Here is a 19,684-nt window from a genome sequence, read left to right as displayed (position 1 = left end):
TTACTCTGTATAATACATTGCCACACACTCATTCCCTTTAATAACTTGCTTATTATAATGTATAAGATCTTCCATCGGCTGATCCATAAAATCAATATAGAATCTGTTTGATTTAAAAAAGCAAAAATGCAGCTCCTAATGTGTTGCCAAAAAATAGTTAAATCAGATTAATAAATTCATTTTGTGCTTTAAAATAAATAATAACATGCAGATTCTTGCTCACATGAGTTAAACTCCAGCAGCGCACAAATTAAACATTCTATAATTAACAGTTTCTTGTCAATTGCTGGCTGCAAAGTGTAACAGAAAAGTACTGTGTAAGCAAAGAATATTAAATGCTTTTCACAGGGACATATTTTCACCAAAATGCTTGGGGTAGCGGAAGTGACTTGATTTGAATGGATTTGATTTTTTACATTTATAGCGCACACCAAACTAAATGAACCGTATTTGGTGCAGTTGACACAACTGAAGGTAGATAAGAGAAATCGAGAAGGATCCCAGATGAAATGGGGCCATCTACCTAAAAAGGAAGGTCTTCAGTACCTGGCGAAATTGAAAAAGTGAGCTCATAGTTCTTAACGGTAGCGGCAGAGAATTCCACAACCTGGGACCAAAGACGGAGAATCCTCTGCCACCTGTAGTTATAAAAACCGAGTGAGGGATAGTCAGGAGATGTCCGTCGCAAGATCACAGTTGTCTCATGTGTTGATATGGCTTTATTAGCTCTTGTAAGTACAGGGGAGCAATGCTGTTAATACATTTATAGACAATACAAGCTGTCTTAAATTTTATGCGATCGTTGACTGATAGCCAATGCAATTTCCGACGAAAAGGTGATACATGGTCAGTTTTCCTCAGCCTAAATATTAGTCTGACGGACGCATTTTGTGTCCTCTGAAACCGCAGAAGCTGTTTGGTAGAAATACCCAGCAGTTGACTGTTGCAGTAGTCTAAGTGGGCACTGGTTAATGCTCCTACCACAGATGCATGATCTTTGGTTGGTATATAGGGGAGTGCTTGACATAGCATTTGGAGGACAGAATTTACTGCTCTAGTCTTGGCTCCCACCTGGGTTTCACAGCCCAGGTCTTCTTGCCACATGCAACCCAGATTTTTAACTTTGGATACAGATTTGAGACTCTTGCGCAAAAGTGATGGAATAGGCAGCTTCTTGGCTGCTAACAACCGATTTTTAGGTCCAAATAGAATTAATTCAGTTTTAGCAGCGTTGAGTTGCAAATTATTCTTGGACATCCAGTTGCCTATTTCTTCCAGGCAAAGCCCCAATTTGCTAAAAGCCCCCTGGAAATTTCCAATTCGTATGAAAATCTGGGTGTCATCGGCAATATGAGTGGAAATTAAGCCCATAGCGTCTCATGATTTCAAGTAATGGCCGAATCTACAAATTGAACAGCAGTGGGGACAGGGAGGATCCCTGCAGAACCCCACAGTTCAAGCAAATAAGGTCCGACAGGAAGTCCTCCATTCTCACCCGCTGTTGATGGTTGGTAAAAAAAGACCTAAACCAATTCAATACTGAGTCAGATACTCTTCCAACCTCCTGTAGTCGTTCCAAGAGAGTTTGATGGTTTACTGTGTCAAAGGCCGTGGATAAGTCTAACATGACCAGGAGGGTAAGCTCCCCTTGGTCCGCAGCCTTTAGCAATTCATCTTGTACTACTAGCAGGGCAGTCTCAGTTCCATATTTCGGACGAAAACCAGACTGAAATTTGTCCAACAATAGTTCATGTTTGACAAAGTCCTGGAACTGGTTGGTTACAACCTTTTTCGAGGACCTTGGCTGGCCATGGCAATCCTGCAATAGGACAATGGTTTTGCAACACCTCAACATCTAGTGAAGGCTTTTTCAGTAGAGGTGAGACAATTGAAAGTTTCAAACTCTCTGGAACAATCCCTTCCTGTAGTGACTTATTAACAAAGGTGGTAATGAATGGGGTGACATCATATGCCCCTTGACCTCTGATGACATCACAGGAAGTGATGTCATTTGATCCCACCCTAAAGTGACATCAGAGGAACCTATGGAACACAACCTTTCACCCCTTGACAAAACAGGAAGTGGCATCACATAGCATTGTTCCTACGTATACTACAATAAATATGGTTACAATATCACTGTAATGTGATATACATTTCATACAAGAATGAATCACCATATTTATCATTAATAGAAATGTGTATAGGCCCATATTACCAAATTACTGTGAATACAAGCAGATGACCAAGGCCAAGCAATAATGATGTGTTATTAGAGAGCACTTACACATAAGTGCTTTATATAGAACAAATATACATACAATATCACCCAATCTCTGTTGGTACACATTTATAGACCTCAGAAGGATAAAAGGCATAGTTGGTCTTGCCGGGATTCAAACCTGCAACCTGCAGATCGCACACACATCGCAGCAGCGAGTGCTCAACGCACTGAGATATCCTACCAGCTACAGCTATTTTACCGGCTATAGTAAAATGAGCAATTACATGTCTGAATGTTCTCTGGTGCAACGAAAACTGAAAAGAGACTCTGAATGCAGGGAAGTCAAGCGATCTGCCCTGACTGCTTTCTCATTTTGACACTTTAGAAAAAATTAAAGGCAGGACAGATTTGAAAAACCATGCTTTTCTGATGCTCCTTGGAATGTTTGCTGCAATCCAGTCCAGCACCCACGAGCTATTTTTTTTTCCCATTCATACCCATCACAATTTCAAAAAACATTACCATATAGCCAGTCCCTGGTGGCCATGCCTGCCTTAACCCAATTGCTGGTCCCTAGTGGTCATGGCCAGTAGCCAGATTGACCATGGCCATTGGCCATGACCCTGACAATCTGACCACTGGCTAACCTCAGTCACCAAAGGTATATCACTATTTTTTGTACCTACATTATGACACTTTTCAACAAAAAAAAACACAGACACATTTGCAAAACCATACTTTCAGGTCCTTGCCAATGCTCCTTGCACGAGTTTGCTGCAAATCCATCCATGTTTTATTTTTTGAAAAGTGTCAAAATATACATACATAAATAGTCATATAACTTAGCCCCCACTAGACAATATCCATTCAGACTTTCCAGAAACATTTAAGGTTGGGTCTCTAATCTTTCTGAAAACTTTTGGGCACATTTGTCAAACAACAACACAGTTATAATCCTTTCAAATATTTTGGGACCACGCTCTAATTTTGTTCCCTCTTGGTAAAACAGCATCAAACCTTGCAGAACCATTCAGGGCCAGGTCTAGAATGGCATTGCACATTTCATGCAGTTTCGTCGGGTGGTGCCAAAGTTATAAGCCACCCAAAAATTGCTTTTCACCAACCCTGTAATTCAGAAATAGGCATGGATGTCCTTGAACATCTGAGATTTATACGAACATCAGAGGACTTCCCCCAAACATCGGGTCTGTTCGCGGACCTTGCAGATGAAAAAACACTTGTTTTTTGGCTTTTTATGGCCATATCCCATCCTCATCACCCTTTAACTCCCCAGAGATTGTTTAATTAGTTTGACTAGTGCAATCTTATTTTTTTTAACATGTTTTTACTGCAATGTCCGAGGACAATGGCGGCTCTCCGCGAATCCAACATGGCTACCATTTCAAAATATCTGACACAGCTCACGTTTTTCACCATCTTAACAACGACTGCGTCCGATGTCAGCAGACATCTCGCCAGGCCCTGATTGGTCCAGAGGGGTGTCCGCAGACCGAATAGGGAAGTGCGTCCACAGACCGGACCCAGGTATCACAATTATTTTTACCTACTTTTTGGCTGTTTTAAAAAAACAATGGACGGATTTACACCAAATTTACAAAGGAACGCTTTCACGCTGCCGCTCCTGGTGAAAATTTGGTGAAAATCCGTCCAGTGGTTTGGGCTGTAGGCGTGAGCACATTTTTTTTCCATTGCATCTTGTAGGATTTACCCAAATTTTGGGAACCCCCTGAAACTTTGCTCCTCTTGGACAAAACCGCGCCAAACATTGTGAGGATTCATCCAGGGGGGGCAAAGTTATAAGTCACCCAAAAAGTGTGCTTTCTATGAGTTGAACAACTTAACCATAACTACAGGGTCACTACCACAGGCCCTGTAATATATTTGACCGTGCCGTGTGGCGATGTGCTATGCCCATTTTTTCTGAAGACTGTTTATCTGTTGATGATGTCACGTTCATCAACAGAGAAAATGGATTTCAGGAAGTAGAGCATGGTGCTGAGGTGTTCTGCAAGGTAAGTGTGTTCTTTTTCAAATTAAACTCCCTTAGCAACTGCATGGTGCTATGGGTGCTCAATTAAATAAAAAAGATGAAGTTGCAGTGTGGCGTTGTGCCATGCAGTACTTTGTGAAGTCTGTTTCCATGTCAATGATGTCACGGTCAACAACAGAGAAAATGTATTTGAGGAAGTAGGGTGTGGCTCCAAGTGGGCCGCAAGGTAATTGTGTTTCGTTTCCAATAAAACACCCTTAGCACCTGCATGGTTCTGAGGGTGTTTCAATTAAAAAAGAAACTTCCATGATAATCTGCGGTAGCAGGCCGATTCTGCTGTTAATGATACCAGTGCCTGTGATAAGGGACCCTTATTTCATTTGGGCCTTTAACTTGTGTTAGGCGGGAGGTTACCAGGTGGGTTAGCTGTTGCTGTCGTGCTTAATATTAAACCCACCTTCTCCTTGCTTGGATCTTTATTTGATACTTCATGGTGGTTCTGAAAAGAACCATTTTGGGGTTACATAGGGAATTGAATGGGGATGGGGAGAGTGTGGGTGTAGGAAACATAGATGGAAAGTAGACCTTTTTTGTTTTACAAGTTTTATATATTTTTTTAAATTAAAAGTCAGGTTAAAACAAAGGGGAGTACAAAACGTCTTAATAAATAGAAAGAAATATTGTCAGTTTCGGCCATGCTCCACCGAGGCATCCTCAATTGCCTCAAAGGTTGTTGCATTTAGTGCTATTGGCATATAGCACTTCCTGCAGTTGCAAAACGCCACCTACTGGATACTTGTGTTGGAGTGGAGGGTCCAATAATGAGGCAGCAGATAAGGTCGATGGGAGAGGTCCAGAAGATGACACACTGCTTCCTCCTGTGGCATTGCAGTTCCGTAAGTGCGTTGCAGGGGGTTGCAACCAAGGCGGATTGCCTGTTGCTGGAACCTACTCCTGAAACGTTCATCCACTTGCTGCCTGTGGTAACAGCTCAGGTGGTTGACAAACACTGTGTTGCACAGGCTCTGTGCAGGAACCGTGGAAACTCCTCTCCTTCAGATCTCACTGCAAAATGTGCACTGTCCCTTCTCAACATCTGACAATGGAGTGTCTTTAGGCACCTTACAGTACTGACAGCACATGGACGGTGTCAATCTCCAGCTGTGTTACTGGCTCTCTACCCACTTGACATCTTCTGGGTCTTCAGCGCAAGGGATGTGGTAAATCTCTTCATTCCTGGATGGTGGATGCCTTGGGATGTTGTGTTGCCATCTCCAGAAAATAATCAAAAAGAAAAAAGTAAAATTAAAAGAAAAGGATAAAAAAAATCCTTTAGAAGGGAATACAAAAAATTAGTACAAAACAAACAGACAGAAAACAACAAAGGGAAAACACAAAGGGAAAAGTTTTGGATAGGAAATAGTGTCAATGAGCACATTTGGTAGACAATTTGTCTCCAAATCAATGGGGAAATGTAAGTATTTGTGCAGTATATATATGTAATTCACGATCTGTGTGTCTATGAACTAATCTGCTCTCGAATTTCATACTATGCACGTGCCCTTATCTGTTTGCAGAATGTGTGTATCCTAGAATCGCGAATCATAAAGAAAATTGTATTTCTTCTCTCCGTTTTTATTGAACTTTTTCCAAAAGAGAGTGCAAGTATCTATGTTTTATACAGTGTTTTATACAGTGTTTAAATTCCCGCTTCAGATAAAATAAAGTTATTGGAAGATTAAGATGCAGTTTTTTATTTCATTGCGTGTATGCATTGTTCTCGATCTGCCTTGTTGTTCACTGAACTATTCCTCATCTTAGTATTGTTTTAATAACTAATTAATTAAAAAGTATTATGACATCTCAATTCACAGTGTCTTCATATCTTTCCTTTTTTGTTTATTCTCAATCTCAATAGTTAGACATAGATATTGTTCATGAATTGAGATCTCATATCAGGACGTCCCTCTTCCTTGTCCCAGTACTTTCACAGTTCCCTAACTGAGTATTATTTTTGAAATAAAAGCTAATATTTATAGATAGTCCTTAAAAGGAATTCTGTGTTTATAATCTGTAAGGTATATTTGTGTGCTAACTCAGTCTTCCTCGTGACAGTATGCATCTAATTAAGCCGTAATATTCTTCATCACAGTCCCCATCTACCCCACTTCACTCTTCCTTGTCAAAGTTCCTAACTACCCACCTCACTCTTCTTTATCACAGTATCCAACTACACAACTTCAGTCTTCCGCATCACATTCTCCCAATAATCCCATCTCCCTCTTCCTCGTCACAGTAGTAATCCCATTGTATCTAGTGGACACAAAAAAACATGAAATACTTGATTACACTGGTACAGTAGATCATGTGTGCAAGAAAGATAGATGTAACATTTGAAAAGCGGGTTTTCTGCATATATGGGTGGATTCAGCTTGGGGCCTATCTGTTGCCTGCATAGGACAATCATGGGGGATCCCTCTATGATCGACTGCACATGAGCCCCTTTCGAGGGGTGTATTCTGAAGATTCCACACATCCAAAGGAAGCACGCACCATGGATGGATGCTTAAGGATTCCCAATGGCCACAGATTTTCATCTTCTGTTTCCCCATGTGTAGGCCATGGGGAATCCTGTGGGTGTAACCCAATTTAGCAGAAATGTGCAGTAGGCCAGGATCTACTTCCGTGTTTTCCACTGCAGGGTGGTTGTTCTCACCTCTGAGCTGGTAGGACACAATGCCATCCCTCCATCACCCTAACCATCCATTCTGTCTGAGCCAGATTGTCACCAGCTGGACAAACTTTGGTGGTATTCAATTATTACATGTTTCTAGGACTTGGGCAGTTCACGTAAGTCAGAGTATTTTGTTAGGAGGACTCTACAAAAAGTCATGGTCTTTTGTAAATATTTTAAAGGGGTACTGCACACGACTCAAAATGAAATATGTACTGAAATGTCTTATCATGATGAGTCACTTTTGGTTTAAAGAAATGCACAGTGTTGTCTAAAAAATACTTGGACAACAATTTTGAATGAATTTTCATGAAATTATGATGAAACCATTAATATCCTTTTGGAGTATTAACCATTTGCATGCATCAGAAACATGATTTCCAAACGAATGCCCAACCCATAAAATGTTCTGATCAACAGAAGCAAGTACTTTACTTGTCTGACACATGCATATCTTATTGTTTTAGATCAACAAGTTAGAACGGGACAAAAATCAGGAAGTAAAACAGATCAAAGAGCACGAGCAGCATAAAAATATTGTTTTGGTGACAGAACTCAAGGCAAAACTGCATGAGGAGAAAATGAAGGAGCTTCAGGTAGTACGGGAAAGCCTTCTTAGACAACACGAAGCAGAGCTTTTCCGGGTGATAAAAATCAAGGACAATGAAAATCAGAGACTGCAGACTGTGGTGAATGCCTTGCGAGACGGTGCACCGGAAAAAGTCAAAACGGCTCTTTACGGTGAAGCAAAAGAAGAGGCCAAGAAAGTGTTTGAATTTGAGAAAGTCAAAATGCAGCAGGAAATTTTAGAGCTCAAGGGAGCGAAAAAGCAAGTGGAGGAGGCCTTGACTTTGGTTGCTCAGGCTGACAAAATGAAGGCCGCGGAGATCAGAAGCGTGTACCACCTGCATCAGGAGGAAATCAGCAGGATCAAGAGGGAATGTGAACGAGAAATCCGGAGACTGGTAGGTGCTCACATTATTTCATTTGTGAAAAGAATTCTCTTTAACATATTGTAGAATTATTTCTACATAACCATTAATGAACAATAACCATTATTGTGCCAACTTCTGCCAATAAGGCCCTGATCCGCAGAAACTGTTGGAAGCAGAATGGTGTGAGCAAACTTCTCTATATCAGAGTTTTGTAGATGCATTGGACACAGAGGGCCGTTATCCTCAACCAATCGTGTGGGTCTAAGACTGACCCCACCCCTGCAAACTCTGATTTCCGAATGTGCATTTTAGATGTCAGGTCTTAAACGGACAGTCACCTGAAATGTTTTGTTTTTGTTTCAAGCCCTTTATATCGGGTGGTAAACTAAAACATATGTAATTGCTCACGCCGTCCATATGTTTTCTTATTCTGGCCATTACAGCGTAGGTTAGGGCCTGACAGTTCACTCGCCTGCATTGCGCATTCCCCTGCACCTAGTGGAACAGGCCAGCCCAAACCCACGGACTGCAGCAAGGGGAGTGCTTCCCAGAGTACACCTCTTTGTGAAAAAGGGGTGTACTGAGGTATGCTCTTTCAACACAACATACCATGCCTTATGGTACAACTTCATGTGAAAAGGTATTTGTGCACACATATTTTGGCTTTGAGAATAGATCCTGAAGCAAAATGTCCACAGTTGACACATGCAAATAGGGATAACGGTTTATGAATTGGGCACGTAATATATATTAGCACATGGAAATCATTATTGACATTCTCTCAGCCAATCAGAATGTGTGGATGCAGTCAATAACTACTGGTATCGACTGTAATCCTGACATTCTGACTTCAGAAGATGCCAGGAAATTACCAGAAAGTATCTTCCTGCATTTAAAAAAAACAGCAAGACAATTTCTGAATAGGGTTTCATTCAATATGCCAAGCCAAGGTAACTTAACACACAAAAGTGAAAGCTAACACATGGAACACAAGATTAACTTATTTTAAAGAAAGCCTGTTCCCTGAAACATTGCAGCATCCAAGATGGAAGTCAACCCACTGTTATTTAGAGACAGGGGCCCGTAGGCCCAGGGAAACAACACAAAAAGAGAGAGACCCTGTAATATTTTACAAAGTTGAATTGCTAAAAATTAATTTTTCTTTACAGTGAAACGTCAAACACTCCATGATTTTGAACAACACAATTTTAATCAAAAGGATTTTATTAAATTCAAAATATCACATAGAGACCAAACACACAAAGAATTGTGGGACATGGCATTGTATGAAAAGAACATTATAATTTTAGGTTTTTTGTTTTTTTGTTTGTTTTTCTTCCCCCTGCCCCTCGCAAGATATATTGTTTATCTAGTGAGAGGTATTGCAACCATACAACATTCATACAACCACAGAGACACATGTGAGAGACCAAACGTTGAAAGAAAACCATTCCAAATCAAAACCAAGGAGGGTCAATTGGAGGCTGGGCAGTCTGATCAGCTCTCCTTATCTGTTATACAAATACAGCAAGCTCTATCAATCACGAACACTCTGTGCCATATCTCTGTAGAATGTGGTGATTAAGAGAGTTTAACACCAGTAGGTGAATGTTAATCACAAAGAACTCATGGACTTATGCCAACACGAGTTGCGGCCGTTGCTGTGACAATGGAAGTTGTGGTCACGTAAGGCCTTCTTCAGGGCAAGAGGTTGGGAGCATGGAATAGGACCGGAAATACAGTCAAAATTGTCTGCCAGATATGAAACACAATATGAGAAGCAATGTGTGGGGAACAAAAATTGAATTAAAAAATGATGTTTAGGGATACATCAACTGGTGTGCTCTGTTGGTTTTCAGTCCAATATGCATGCCTGGTTTTTGGGAGTCAAAGACAACCAATGTACCAAATGCTGCATTTACCTGGGTCCGCTCATGCCGTGCTAGATGCCAGACAGGCTGAAAAACCCATCAACCACTTGTGGTTATTCAAGATGGGTGATCGATAGGTGGGGGCTACCTGCTGCCTGGTTGGCTCGTGGATGAAGGGAAGGCTTGAATGCTGTCTGATGACTCATCAATCCACATGCATCGGAGGGGTGAGCTGTCTCACTGTGCAAAAATGGGAGTGCCACTAAGAACATCTGATCCTGCACAAGGCTGTGTGCACAGCTTGCAGGGTTGTGTTTAGTGTGCTGTATCGTTGGTTTCAGCAGCCTTTTTATGGGCTGCCTGCGTGTCCCAGGCACGGCAGGCACCTGGCAGTTAGAATAGGGAAAACGATTGATAAGTCAAAGTTAGAAAAAAAACACTGTTGTAACCATGTGTGGCCTTGTGCCAGTGTCAGAGTCAATGGCAGTCACACACTGGTCCCACAGGTGTTGCACAGGCTTACCTTAGATCATGGATTGATGTGATCGTAGAGAACAAGGCACCAGGGACTCCCGACTGGTGTGCTTCTCTGGCTGCCATCTTGAGGCGGCGTGCAATGTTTTTTGTGGGGCCACCACGTGGGCTGGGTGAGCCCCTTGGCAGCCATCTCACATTTCTGACATGTTATTCTTGAGAATAGAGAAATTCATAGACCCATTGAGCAACATTTCTGTGGGTCATAGGAAATCTAGACTGGAATAGGTCGCTGTATGCTTAAGTTACGAGGGATGACCAAAGGATCCCATTGTTCAGGCCATTGATGCAGGTCTTTAAGGGATGGATCCAAGTCTGCTCCGATTGTAAAGGTTTGTCAGGATTAGGAAAGCAATATAGATCAGGTTTTAGTTGGTCTGTTACTGTCCATGTGATGTTATCAGATCCATGGTTATATTCGTGGAAGTGTTGTACCAGGAGGGTTTGGCTGTGTTATTTCTAATCTTACTGCCATGTTCCACAATGCGAATGCCAATCTTTCTCATGGTCATGCTGACATATAGTAAATTACATGGACATGAGATCACATTAATCACATTCTTAGATTTACAGTTAGTAAATTGTCGTAAAGTCCATTTGACATGTTGGTGTACAAAAAGAGTGCTTTTCTTGTTGAAGGCCATAATGCACAATTGCCACATGGGTATTGCCCTGAAACCCTGATGTGGGGCACTTGTCCGTCTGGGGTTAGGCTAGCTTGTATTTTACCCTCCCTGGTGCAGAATCTTCAGTGGACCAATTTTTCCCTGATGGTGGGGCTCTGTTTGAATGCAAATAATGTAATTTGTGTCTTGCATCCTGTCAACATGACCGTGCACCAATATTTCTTAATCAATGTGCATAATTGATTAGTTTGAGGTGGCCACACATAACTCTGGCTGGGGATTCAACAGGCTCTTTTGAGATCGTGAGGGCTGCACGGTTAGTAAACCGAGCCCTTTTACTTTGCATTTCACTATCTTGTGGGGATACCCATGTTGTCCCAAACTCTCTGCCACGTTTTCAGCATGGTCCTTGAAATCACCCAAATGTGTTCAATTCCTTCTTAATCTGAGGAATTGCCCATATGGGAGGCTGTCACTTACAGACCTTGGGTGCAGGCTATCGTAGAGTAGCAGAGTGTTTCTGTCCGTAGTTGAGAGTACAGATTTTTGTAGATCCTGTGATTTATAATCAAATCCAGGAATGGTATTTGGTGCCAGCAGTAATTGCTTGTGAACACCAGATCCGGATGACATTGGTTGAGCCAGCTTAAAAATTCCAGCAACCCTTCCTCCTGTCCCACCCAGATGAAGATAATGTCATCTATGTGTCAATGGCAGTGGATTATAGATGTTACATATGGATTTTTGTGAAAGGCATACATTTCCTCAAACTCTGTAATGAAGATGTTTGCCAAACCTAGGGCAAATGAAGCACCCATGGCAGTGCCTTGCTTTTGGGGGAACAGGGCGGTGTTGAACACAATGAAGTTGTTACAGAGAGCAATTTCAAGTAAGGCGATAATTAACCTAGTTGGAATTACTTTCGCCGCCTAATGCAAGCAAGTGCAAAAACAATTCCAGTTCAAATAAGTTTACAATCAAAATGTTTACCCTGTACAGATAACTTAGGTATTTAACATTACAGAATAAAAAAAAAAAATTTGATATGTTTGTGTGCTTTACTCACTGTTAAACTAACTTGTTTTACTTCATCACCACAACTCCAAAATCTTTATTGCTATTAGCCCCATGTGCTAATAGCCTTATAGACCTTGGGAGGAGTCGTCATCGCTTCAGATAATGACCATTCACTAATTTAGTGGTGTGTCATTATCCCACGATAACGGCACCTCCCTTGGGCTATAAGGCTATATTAATTTAAAAGGATAGTCAATTGAATGATGAGACAGTCAGTCTCAAACTTATAGATAAAGGTACATTCTGGAATCCTTATTATTGGAGATCGTTGATTTAGCCAGCATAGGGAAAATTAACTTAAATCATGTCTTTTGAGTGGATATCACCTTTAAAGTGAAATAGCAGCATGTTTCGTAACATTTCTGTTTTGCACATTGGCAATATGCCATGATATTGCTTTAGGTACTTTTTTGGTTATTTTATTAATAGTGTAACATGTTTTTTCCTTGATATGATTCACACAGGATGTCTGTAGATTCTCAAAATGTAGTTTGACACTTACACATATTATGCAATCCTTTGTTTCATGCTTATGTTGCTGCAAAATGTTAAAATTGAGGTCTAAAGTACACTCTAACTTGGTTCTCGGGCCATAACCACCTGGGAAATTCTACTATTATATTCTAGTTTGTGGGTCTCTTGAATGCCAGGACTGGGAGTACTGATAAGAAACTTGAAACAAGCAAGAATCTGTACTGGTACACCATTTTAGAAGTCTGATTTGCCCACTTATGCTGAGGAGATTGTAAAATGACATCGTTTTTTTTAATGCACAACTATTTTATTGAGAAGTGCATACAGTTACCCTATGGCTGCTGTTTTGTCTTATACTGTCTTACTTCCCTAACACTTCCAGCAGCATATCTGTCATATTATCTTGGGTTAGTAGAGGGTGGATGGCAAAGGTTTTACAAACAATAGCTGTCCGTTTTTACTTTGCACACCAAGCGGCTTTGAGTATGCTCAGCAACATTCGCAAATCCTTAGTTTATTAGATGTCTTGGTTAACATTGCTGTGCTGCAACACACATTACCATTTTTGCAGTGCACCACATGCAATACTCTTACATTCAGCCGCTATTATAGAATGTGCTACATTCCGATGTTATTGTACATAGGCACCTATGTATAAAAAAGAGTATTTACACATTAACAAGAGTTTCCTATGCTACTGCTGTGAACTGATACTATAAGATATCTAAGGTAAATAGAGACAGTGCAAGATTATTTTACAAATTACATTGAACATGGCGTGCATATGCATGAGGAAGAAGCCTGGAAATGAAACGAATGAAAGGCATGCCCTTCGATGCTTTCTGGGTGCCTAAGGATAAGTACATTTGTTTCATAAGCATTTTTCTGGAGAGTGCTTCGACTTGAATACAGAATGAGTCCTTGGTGGATTTCCCCTGTGCAAAATAATTCCATCCATCAAAGATAAATGTATATTTTTCTGATGAGCTTGTATTTTAAGTGTGTGTGTGTCTTTATGTCTGTGTGTGATGACTTGCAATGCTGATGCATATGATATGATATGGCATTTATAACGCGCCTGCACACAGGCATTTCTAGGCACCACAAGACAAGGGAGGGAGGACAGGGGGAAGACAATACAAACAATCCTACTCGGTCTTGTGTCATTCCAATCATGCAAGTGAGACAATGAAAAATGCAGGGAGAAGGGAGAGGGTGAAGTGCTAGGGATGGGGTACAGAGAAGTGCGATCAGGCCTGCTTGGCTCTAGGTAAGTGCAGCCAGGGCAGCGCGGCTCTGGGTAAGTACAAGGAGGAAGAGCGGCTGTAGGGGTTATAGTTGCAGCCCCTAAGTGTGCGGTAGGCCAGGAGGTAGTGCATGGAGACTGCTTATGGAGGAGCCTGGTCTAGAAACGTCATCAGGTGTTGTTAGAGAGAAGGAGGAAAAAGGAAGATGAAACAGAGAGACAGCCACAGTGGGCCTATGAGAGGAAGAGGAAGAGGAAAGCGAGGACAGGATGTCCTGAATTTTAGTGATGAAATGAGAAGCTACTGCTATATTGTTATACAAAATATGGCAAGAGGTTGTTGCAGTAAATCGCCTACTGTTTCAAAGGTACAACTTAAATGTGGCTACTATTTCGAGAAAAACAAAGAACTGAACATTTCCTACAAAAGTAAATTTAGCTCAAATGGCAAATACTTCACAAAACATTGCGCTCCTTCAAGAACGTCCTCTCTGGAAAAAAAACATATCACCTTGGCCTGTACGTCTAATCCCTCGTAAAATGTCACCACCCATTTCAGCTCACTCAACCTCAAACTAACTCAGATGAGCAACATCCACATTTCACTGAGATTTTGATTCAGCAAACATAAGCACTCTAGCCCTTTGTGCACACAGGAACTGATCATCAGCAAGCAGACCATCCACAGACAGAGTACATTCTGGAGAAAATCCCTCATCAACACACAGGACACAGCCAAAGCAAACAACTACACAACAGCCATTCTAGAAGCATCCAACAAGAGCAGAGTGATCTTCCAAGCAATGAAGCCTTGCATCATCCTGCTGCCTGACCCTACAATATCATAATCCAAATGCATCACAATCAAAAACTTCTTCACAGACAAGGTAGACAAAATAAGGCAACACATTGCCATCTTTAAACACACCACAGTCGTCCCATCCTTAACAGCCTGCAACATATGAAGATACACCGAATTTAGGACAATTACTGCAGAAGACCAGACCAACCCTCTCAAAAACCTCAAACTCATCTCCTACAAAGAGTGGATCTTCTCCTCCTCCACTGTGAATGTCATCACAGGTGAAGCGCTCACACCACTTCTCAACGTCATCAACACATCCCTTGCACAAGACACCTTCCCAGATGCAATGAAAATCAGACAGACCCTCCCCTGCTGAAGAAATCCACATTTGACCATGATGACCTTGGGGGTCATTACAAGTTGGGCGGTAAGGGTTAACGGTCACTGGTAATGATGCCGGTGCCGGTAAAGCCTTACCGCCCAATTCCGAGGTCCCTTAGCGGGTCCCAGCAGGAACGGCTGGTCTGACCAGCTGTTCTCTGCGGGTCCCATTAAGGGACCTTGGAGCTAATAACAAGCCCGCAATTTGCGGGCCCGTTATTAGCACCTTCCCCATTCCCATTGAGCCGTATGGGGGCTCAAATGGGAATGGGGAATGGTAAACTGAATGGGGACTTACAGGATCTGCATAGGTTGGAATGTCCCAGTAAGTCCCCATTCAGCCAGACCAGACGCGGACCCGGGTTTGGAGGCAGCCATGGCGCTAATAGCGCCATGGCTGCCTCCAAACTCGTAATGACCCCCCTTGTCAGTTATCACCCCTTCATGCATTTATCCTGCCTTGGCAAAGTGATGGAGAACACTATTGCCATACAATTGCATTAAAGTATTACTCAGCACAATCTCTTGCAGGACTGCCAAACTGATTTCTGGCCACAATGTAGCAAAGATACCACCACTATTGTAGTTTTTGATGATGCTCTACACATGGTGGACAGCGGGGTCCCATGTTTATTTGCCATACTCACCTTTCTGCACAGTGGATACCATTGACCATGAAGTCCTCTTTGACATTTAGACATGAGCATGACCTTTGATGGAACAGTCCTGCAGTGGCACCCCTCCTACTTGTCCAACATAGACCAACTAGTCCAGATGGGCCCCAGCAGTCCCCGTGCCATCCAGTAAACTGCAGACTGCCACAAGTCTCCATCCTGTCTCCTGTCATCTCTAACCTTTGTGTGGAACATCTACGGGAGGTACTGGTGAACTCTGACATCATAATATAGCAAAACCCAGAAGACATGCAGGTTTAGCTTATGCTAGCCTAACGTTCTGCCTCTTGAAGCTATGATATGCTAAATGTCTATATTATGCTACAATGGCCTACCAGCGAGAAAGCTCCGGTAGCTAGAATGAGCACAGGTTTTCCCATGTAAATATCCACTGCATCCAGCGAGAACACAACACAGTAAAGCACCGTTTTAATTATATTTTCCAATGGTTACCCTATAGTATAGGATGTAATCAGGCCATTCTGTTACACAATTGTCACACTCATTCTCACCCTGTATGACTCCAGGAGGGGGATATTTGTTGTTATTTTGCCCCTTTGTGTCCTCCAACTTTTATTCTGCAAACAGCCAACTTTTTAGTGATTGGGTGTGGAAAGGGTTGTGTCGCTAAACACCTCAGGTGCCCATTTCCTGCTCCTGAATGCCACTGGTAATGTTCTTAGCATAAGGGATTTCCAATAGTCAGAAGCAAAAAGGGCAAAGTAGCGTTAAGCAGAGCAGAGAGGGAAAGGGTGTCATTGTTTGTGCAGATATTGTGATCACTGGGTGAGCTGTGGAGTGTAAGGAGATAGAGTTAACCAGGTGAGGACGTGGCCCATGAATGTATTGGCATATGAGGAAGAATTTGAAGACTGGCTGATGTTGCATGGACAGCTGAACTGTGTGATGGTTGAGCACAACTTGGGGAAGAATAAGTGAGAATTTTATGTTAAGGGGACTAAAAGGGTAGATAAGAAGTCACAAAAGGAAGCAAGAGCAGTAGTCTTGTCAGCTGTGCACAAAAATGGAAATCAAGGTTTTATTGTAGTGCTAGGTGAGGTGACATATGGTCAGTATGTTTATCCTTCTAAAATCTGTGGTAGTAGCTTAATGAATTGTTAAAGCTTGACTTCACTATCTAAGCAGACCCCAAGTTTGTGAGCCATGTAGGATAGGGTGAAAAGGTCAGTGGGAAATGATAACACGGAGGACAGGGAAGGATGGGGCGATGGAATCTGGGAGCTAAATGACTTTCCACTTGGGAGGAGTTGTGCATTAAGGCACTGAAATTCCATATAGTGACAGATTTCAGAAATATTGATATACTGGAGGATAACTCAGGGGTGATGGATGGGATGGAGAATAGGATTTGGAAGTTGTCTGAGAATTAGTCATCAGAGAAGCCAAACAAATGGATTAATTTTCTGAGAGAGGAGGTGTAGCATGTGAATAGAATTGCATGGGAGTTAAGAGTGCATTTGACAGTGGTCCCTGTGGTAATTAATGGTTGTGTGTTCGATGGCCCCCAGCCAGCCCATAGGACTGGGGGTTTCCAAACAGCACTTTAAGATGAATTGCAACACCCTTGAGATGGATGGAGATGCAGATTTGTACTCTTGCACCAAATCAATAATGAAAACGCAATGGTTTGGCAAAGGGAGTCTGTTTAATGACAAGTACGAAAAATGGGGAGTTCAATGAATATCAGCAATCGTTCAATCTTCCTTCTCGCTTCAACTCCAATTAATTTCAGAAAAAACATAACATTTATACCAAAAACCTGTTGTGTAACTCTTAAAACTTAGCATGCAATTTGATTGGTTCTAGGAAGATAACTTTAATATAGGTATTATATCTGTATATGGTAACAGGGAAAGGGGATTGAATAAACAATGTCAGGTGGGGAAACTAAGCCCTTCCTCAAAATGACTACTGTAAACATCATTAAAAGTACAACGTCTCATTGGTTCCACTAACTATAGGACCCTAGATTACATGGTCCACTATGATTGGGTTGGCATCAACCCCACTCATACTTTTCCACTTGTGCTTAGCAGCGTGCAGACTAGCCAGCCAGGTGCTGGGAGTTCGTCTGCACCCCAGCTTTCCTCCAATTATTGTTACAATCAATCATCACCTCAGTGGTCATATGTCAATTACTTCTTTGTGGTTGGCCTCAAGTCTGCTTCTTGGTCTGGGAAAGTTAAGGTGTCTGGGCATGGCCAAGGTCCATGTGTAGGTGTGAAAGTTTCATCCCTTCCTGCTGGCCTGGTCACGTAATTCTGACATCGTGAAATCAGCCTTTCCTTTGTGAAATTTCATATATTTAATTTAATTCTGCCAGTCGTCTGCCATCTGTGGCCTATCTTGACCTTTCTGAACAGGATACTCTATTCTTCTTCTCTTTAAATGCATCCACTGTTGGCCTATTTCAGACAATATGACCTTGGCTTCTTGGCATGGTTACCTTCATCTGAGTTTCTTGATTTGTTTGCTGCAAAACTCTCCTCTTGAAACCTTTAGTAACCTTGTGCGTAGTGGAAGTATACTTATGTAAAGTGCTTTCTTGAGGTAGATATGTACAGGTGACACTTGCCGCAATCTATCTTACTACTAAGCATAGGCAAGCCTCACGATTTCTGTGCTTCTTGTGGTTACTTTGCATAAGTACACGTTTAAACTAACTGAATTTCCTCATTGTGAATGTGGCATAAGTTTCTGACATCTTGACATCAATTGTTTCACTTTAGGCTTGGGATGTCACTTACCCATGGTTTTTTGTCTCATTTGTCATCATTCTCAGGTCATTATATCTTCTATATGTGAGTCAGTCTGGGTTCTTATGATGTCATCATTCATCTTCCTTCATTATCTTCTTAGTTTCATCAGATATTACATTCTGAAAATCGTCATTCTGTCTCATTGGTTGACATGGTTTTCTCAGTGGGTACCTTAATGTCCAGGTTTTCTTAGGTGTCGATACTTCAATAGGTGCTGTTATTCTGATAGGTACTGGACAGAGCCCAACTGCGGCTCTCTGCTGATTTATTTGCTCATCATACGTCACATATTTCCGCGTCAATGTTCCTGGTACTTAAAAATGGGCGGCAGGAGTGCAAATCGTGCTTGGCACCTCCTCTACACTTGGTTGTAAAGATAGGATGTATTCTAGTTTAGGGCAGAGATGTGGATGCCCAAGTTAGGGTAGGTAGGAGATAGGGAAGATCGACAAAATCAAAGGCAGCAAAGAAATCAAGGATGATGAGAATGAAGCAGAGTTTGGAGTCATGAGCAGTGGTGAAATCATTGTAGTCATGAGTGAGAACCGTTTAAATGGTGTGCCTGCTGAAAGGCCCATATTGGAGGGAGGTCACAGAATCTGTTGGTCTCATGTTAGCCGAATATATGGTTGTACACTTGAATTAAGGAAAGTGTGTCATTGAGAATACTTTTTTGGTGGGGGTGGTTATCTTGCTCATTAAATATAAGAGGCTGAAAAGTATGCTTGCAATTTTGTTTCATATGTGGTCTGACGAAAAGCAAACATTCAAATTGGACACCAAGGGAGTTCAATTTTCTGATCATATCAGAGGTGGTAAACAATAATCCTGGGGATGATGGGGATAGTTGACAACTTGCTGAACTGTGGTGGTCTGAGCTGTTGGCCCTCTTAGCACTGACTCTAATTTGGGATTTTTCATGCATCCATTTATACACTATTCAGAGGCAGTTGGGAAGATCTCCAATTCTGTTCTCGACATTAAGAAATAGTTGGACTTCCCTTACCTACTGTATCATAGAGAGATGGTGATGATATAGTAGCTTCAACAGTGGGACCTTAATACTCATGGGAAAGCAAAAATCCTTGGGGGACTCTATAGATTTTGTAATTTTGGTCAGATTGCTGTTCTGTCACAATGACTCTTTGTGTGTATTCTGAGAAGAATGAATTAGGGAAGGCTAGAAAGGTTTGGAAAGTGGTGTGAAAAGACTCTGGTATTTTGTAGAAGATACATGCCCATCTTTCCCTTTGAATTTAAGAGATAATCTGTGCTCTTGCTATAGTATGTAGGGTGCCTGAAGTGAGATTGC

The 19,684-nt window shown here is 41.7% G+C and overlaps 1 protein-coding gene across 15 annotated transcripts in view; it reads left to right on the top strand.

Annotated features, from left to right (window-relative positions):
• The window catches only part of JAKMIP3 (Janus kinase and microtubule interacting protein 3), a 2,072,678-nt gene that overhangs the window by 870,123 nt on the left and 1,182,871 nt on the right, over positions 1-19,684 (top strand). For all 15 annotated transcript variants that reach the window (XM_069611426.1, XM_069611425.1, XM_069611424.1 and 12 more), the window contains one exon: positions 7,437-7,934. In XM_069611426.1, coding sequence (XP_069467527.1) covers positions 7,437-7,934 — 498 coding nt within the window. The remainder of the gene's footprint in view (positions 1-7,436; positions 7,935-19,684) is intronic.

This window comes from Ambystoma mexicanum, chromosome 8 (assembly GCF_040938575.1).
Source record: "Ambystoma mexicanum isolate Mex_15411 chromosome 8, UKY_AmexF1_1, whole genome shotgun sequence".
Classification (NCBI taxonomy): domain Eukaryota; kingdom Metazoa; phylum Chordata; class Amphibia; order Caudata; family Ambystomatidae; genus Ambystoma; species Ambystoma mexicanum.
This window is presented reverse-complemented; position numbering and strand designations above follow the sequence as displayed.